This window comes from Primulina huaijiensis, chromosome 8, assembly GCF_012295235.1.
Source record: "Primulina huaijiensis isolate GDHJ02 chromosome 8, ASM1229523v2, whole genome shotgun sequence".
Lineage (NCBI taxonomy): Eukaryota > Viridiplantae > Streptophyta > Magnoliopsida > Lamiales > Gesneriaceae > Primulina > Primulina huaijiensis.
This window is the reverse complement of record NC_133313.1, coordinates 14974419-14979768: the sequence shown is the minus strand read 5'-3', so window position 1 is coordinate 14979768 and position 5350 is coordinate 14974419. Positions and strand designations below refer to the sequence as shown.

General features: G+C 31.5%; 1 protein-coding gene across 1 annotated transcript; it reads right to left on the bottom strand.

Annotated features, from left to right (window-relative positions):
* Nucleotides 1-1835: 1835 nt before the first annotated feature.
* Nucleotides 1836-4781, bottom strand: LOC140983568 (uncharacterized). The gene is made up of 6 exons (XM_073450660.1): nt 4635-4781; nt 4440-4536; nt 3274-3325; nt 2771-2960; nt 2637-2694; nt 1836-2394 (listed from the first exon to the last, which is right to left on the bottom strand). Exons 1-5 carry the CDS (start codon nt 4635-4637, stop codon nt 2692-2694), a joined length of 345 nt encoding a protein of 114 aa, XP_073306761.1. The 5' UTR covers nt 4638-4781; the 3' UTR covers nt 1836-2394; nt 2637-2691.
* Between the last annotated feature and the right edge of the window lie 569 nt (nt 4782-5350).

Here is a 5350-nt window from a genome sequence, read left to right as displayed (position 1 = left end):
CTATCGTCTAAATGAAATATATGATATAATTATATAAATATATATATGTATAATATAACAATAATAATTGATGAAATATTTATTGTATCAAAATTAAACAACAAATCAAGATAACCACTTCAATGGTATCAAGCATTTGATGTAAATTGATAACAACAAATAATTCATTTTTATACCTACAATAAAAAGAAATTAGCAAAATGAAAAGAAATAAAAAAAGAATATACAAAATATAAACAATCTTACTTCACCAAGAATTCATCCTTTTCACCTTGACATAAGAGATTTAGCTTTCCATGAGCTTACTTTTGATCAACACTAAAAACATCACTCATAATTGGGAAAATGAAAAATATATTGAAACTTAGAACTTTTATACACATTCACACTATATTTTACAATGAGATAGAATGATTCTCAAGCTAGCACAAGGCCTCTATTTATAGGCCAAATGAGAGAGAGGGTCAAAAATTTTATTAATGTCATGTAGTTGTAATAGTAGTATTTGTCTCCTCCAAGTTCAATTCCATGTCCTTTCTTTCAATGCTTTGTTCCACGACTTTAATCACTGAATTTGACTCTGCTCAAAACAGCAAACATGTGTGGAATTGTCTGTAGATGAATTTGGCCACTTGGTTCATCTCATTTAGTTAAATATTGAAATAGTTATGATTTTTTTACTATATGCTGGTCTTGGTGAAAGTAAATTTGTCCTCGTTTTGATATTTTCACAATTTGATCATCTTAACCAACTTTTTAGGTCATCATGTCTTTTACAAAGTTGTAGATACTTTCTTAAGGATTCCAAACATGTTTGAATCACCTCCATTTGAATTTTCTAGCTTGAGTTATCATTATTTTACCAACACGTAGAAAACCTGAAAATAAAACATATTTAGTAAGACATTTAAATATAAACAAACAATACTAAAATAACATAATTTTATAATTTTAATGGAACTTAAATTTTAAAATATAAGTTTTAACATATAATAAATTATTAATTTTAAGTTTCATCACTGCTCTGGGTGTCTGGATGACTAATCTCAAATACTATCTATACTCTTTATTTGACTTGGAATATATAAGAATGTTGACGATAAAGACAATAAAAAATGCGTCTGTAAATTTTCGAAAAATGGTTCATATGGAGCATTAGTCAATCTAAAAGACATTACTAGGAGCTCATATTGACCATAACGTGTATGAAATGTCATTTTAGAAGCATCTTCCCCTCGAACTCAGAGATGATGGTATTCGGAACGAAGATCCATCTTGGAATACACCGATGTGCATTGAAACTAATCAAACAAGTAATCAATATGCGGCATATCTTCGCAGAAGCTTTGTTTAAGTGCATAATAGATGCACATTCTAATCGTTCCATCTTTCTTCTTTACAAATAATACTGGAGCTCTCCAAGATTACATACTTGGTCTGATATAGCATTTCTCCAGTAATTCTTGTAATTGTTCTTTGAGTTCTTTCAAATCCGATGGAACCAAACGCTAGGGTGCTCTGGATAAATGATTTGTCCTTGGATCAACTCAATACTGAAATCTATTTCTCTTCGAGGAATAAATCCAAGAATCTCATCGAGAAATACATTAGGGAATTCCTTGACAACATGAATATTTGAAACTTTCAATCATTTTTCCAGTGTCACATATACCGCATACATCATGAATCCTTCATTTTCTGGACTGTGAATGGAATACATGAATGGAATACATGACTGTATAAATGGAATACAATGTTTAGTTTCCAGTGTCACATATACCGCATACATCATGAATCATTCATTTCCTTCATTTCCAGTGTCACATATACCGTATACATTTTAATTTCAGACATAAATGAAATACATGACTGTGAAAGACAACTTCATGGAAACAATCAACAGTACCTCAATAATTTGTCATAGTATCCATTTCCAGAAAGCATTCAAAGCAAGACATATCTATTTTGATTAGATTAGTTATCTTAATTTTATCATTGAATCTAATCACATAATTCAGGACTATCTCACGACCCTTATACCCATGTACATTGAGTATTGCAATTCTTTCCACAACAACGTTCACAAAATAATATACATGGCGACCCAACTGAATATCCTCGACCCTGGCTACTGGAACTAGAGGAACTACTGCATGACTTTTTCTTGAACTACTTTCCCTTGGCCTTGAACTTTTACTGCTTTGATTGTTGATATGAGTGTGAAGGCTGATATGTCAATAAAGGTCGGTATACTGTTGCATCCACGGGCATCACACATTGCCTCCAAAACCTTGAGGAAATATGGATGAACTGGGTGTGGTTATTCCCCATGCAGACTCGCCTCTACATTTTTGTTTTTTTCTATAGCATCAGCATTATTAGCAGGCGCTCCAGCTACCACCAAATTAAAAATTCTTGGATTAAGCCTTTGCATAAAATGTGATAACTTGTTTCGGACACTGCTAGCAATATGGAAAACATAGGCAAGAAGCACTGAGAATTGAGAGGCATACTCTCATATTGTCATGCTACCTTGTGTAAATATATTAAATTCAACTTCCTCGGCAAAATTATATGAAAAAAGTGAATATTTTCGAGTAAATTGAACAAAAATACATCTGAAATAACTTTTTCACCTGATTATTTGAGAGCTTCCACATTGATTTCCCTCCATAACTGTGCTAAGTCTTTTTACTGAAAAATATCCAAATTAAAATGCAAATCTAGAGTATACTTCAACATATTAAACAAGAGATATATTTATTTTAACCATGCTACAACTCTCATCATCTTCAGTTCCAAAGAATCGAGGAGGACGCAAGTTCTGAAATTGGTAGATCACTAGTTCCATTTCACCCATTACTTTAATCAGTTGTTCGACATCATGATCAACCTCAATATTCCTAATGCTTCGCATCACTGGAGGGATTTGGGGTTCCTGATCCACTTCATGCAGAACACTAACATTTTTGTAAATCCCAAAATCAGTACACGTAAAACACATACATTTATTAAATTGTTACTTATTTATTTAATTTTAAAATGATTTTAGCGACACATGATTATGAAATTGCATTATTTTGAATTATTACAAGTTTATGTGATGCGCGTTAAAATATTTTTTTGAGTTTTATATTTCAGGCGATTATTCGATGAGGGATCGGGAAAAAGAGACCGGTGAAGATTTGGGCTTTTTGTAAAATGTGGTATTTTATTTCAAGTCAAGAACTTGAACAATATCTGGGAACTTTGACACAAACCAACACAACTCACTGGCCACCAATATCTGACGCAACACCAGACGCATCAAATCCCTCTGGATAACCTGTTATAACATAAAAAATAACCAAACCATAACAAACAGAGGTCGGACCCTAGTACGACAAACCATTAAGATTACGACGCATATAAATGACATGTAATAATACTAAGAAAAAATGCAATGTTTTGCGATGCATGAATGGTTACAATGGAATAACAAATACAAAATGAAGTCCAAAAGAATCACATCATCAACAGTGGTCACACGTGTTAGGAATGCATCATCAAATCGCCGCTCTCTGTGCACATAGCATCGGGAATGCGGTTTTCAAAGGCGCTCGTCCCGAGATATCATCTAGGAATGTGGCTAATCTTACCTCATTCGTCCCACTGTTAACTCAATATATCTCAACATAATTAACATCAATCATCGTCAAAAGCAAAATGTTATTCCAACACAATTAATGTGACTAGTTGATGAGTATCCATTTTATTTTTTTCAAACATTTAATAAAAATAGAAAATATGAATTATTCAGGACACTTACTCTCAAATCATACATGAATGCATCAGATAAACATTTAAGACATATAATAGCAAACAATAACCACTTAATACTTATATACCGATATAAGTGTCAAAATAATATAGGTTTGAGCATACCTCAACCAAAAACTTACAATATCATAGTAATTATTTTAAGGACTTTCTGAAAAATCCAAACATGTGGTAAAATAATTCATTTCAGATTAAAATTTATTTATTTTACAATATTAAACAACATAACCTAAAATTCTAGAATCATAATTTAGGCTTTAAAATTCTAACTCGCGAAAAAGTCCAAATATCTATTTTTTAACTTAATAAACTGAAAAAACTCAATAACATACAAGCTGAAATTTGAAAATCCAAATTTATTAAAATCTAATTTTTTGATAATTTTTCAATTAATTCTGAAATTAGCATTTAATATTTGTAATGCTATAAAAAGTAAAAACATCAAAAATCCCAATTAATAGGTTGAAATTCAAAATAATTTCTCAATAATTTCTGAAATTCGAATGTATCTCCAATCGACGAAGCATTTGCACATAAAACCAAAAGCACAACAATAATCAATATTGGAACTTAATTGAACCATAATACCCAAATTGTGAAATCCATAGATTTTGAATTACCTTCAAACATGAGAACAAACAACACTAAGTTCTGAAATCGAGCTCCAAACTTCTTAAAACTAGAGTACAACCAACAACGAAGGTCAAGGGCATCACACTAGCGAAGGAAGACAGCGAAGTGTCAACGATTGAGTTTTTGGGTCGGAATAAATCTATATAAAAGGAATGAAAAGATAGCCATTGCCGAGAGCTTACCATATATGTTCTCAAATTTGAAATTCGGCGATCGACGGTGAAGTTCTTTGCAGTCAAAGTGGCATGAGGTTGAGGAATAGAAGAAAAAATAAGAAAAAAGAAAGAAAATGGAATTGACCGATAGGGGAAAATTGAGGAGAGATTAAATGCTTTATAGATTATCGTATATGTGTTTATTGTGGTGCATCTCCCTTTATTTGGAGTTAAAAATTGACAAAACTTGTTTTATTTCAAGTCCTGCGTGATATTAAAATCAAATATGTATTTTAATGTCATTTATAAATCATTATTTATCTAATACATAGTTTTAGCACAATTATTTTATTTGGCTTAATAATTTTAATTTCACACTTTAATACAATTAAATCTTAAATTTACCAATAATTGGGTATATAGCATCGCGTCCTTACAGCCTAGAATTCCATGTATCCATCTATTGCTCAATTGAAAAGAAGTACATGTAGTATTTCGCCTTGTATATCCGGGTCAACGAGATTATTTGAAGAAACCATAAATTATTTGCCATGATTTTTTTGTCACGTAAAGCTGGATTAAACACTTGCAACTCATGAAAATATACCCATGTTTCCTACAAATTTGGATTTGGAGATATCTAACCAACCCAAAGAATTCCTTTTACCATCCGGGTTGTGACCCCACCAATATTTCACCTGAATACAAATGCATAGACCACATGGTAATTTGAACATTTTCAT

Excerpts from the sequence above, each read along its gene's own strand:
- LOC140983568 (XM_073450660.1), bottom strand. Across the intron at positions 3,326-4,439 it reads GTTTGTTCTCATGTTTGAAG|GTTATCCAGAGGGATTTGAT; the intron begins GTAATTCAAAAT and ends ATGTTATAACAG. Across the intron at positions 2,961-3,273 it reads GCGTCAGATATTGGTGGCCA|TGTTCTGCATGAAGTGGATC; the intron begins GTGAGTTGTGTT and ends CAAAAATGTTAG.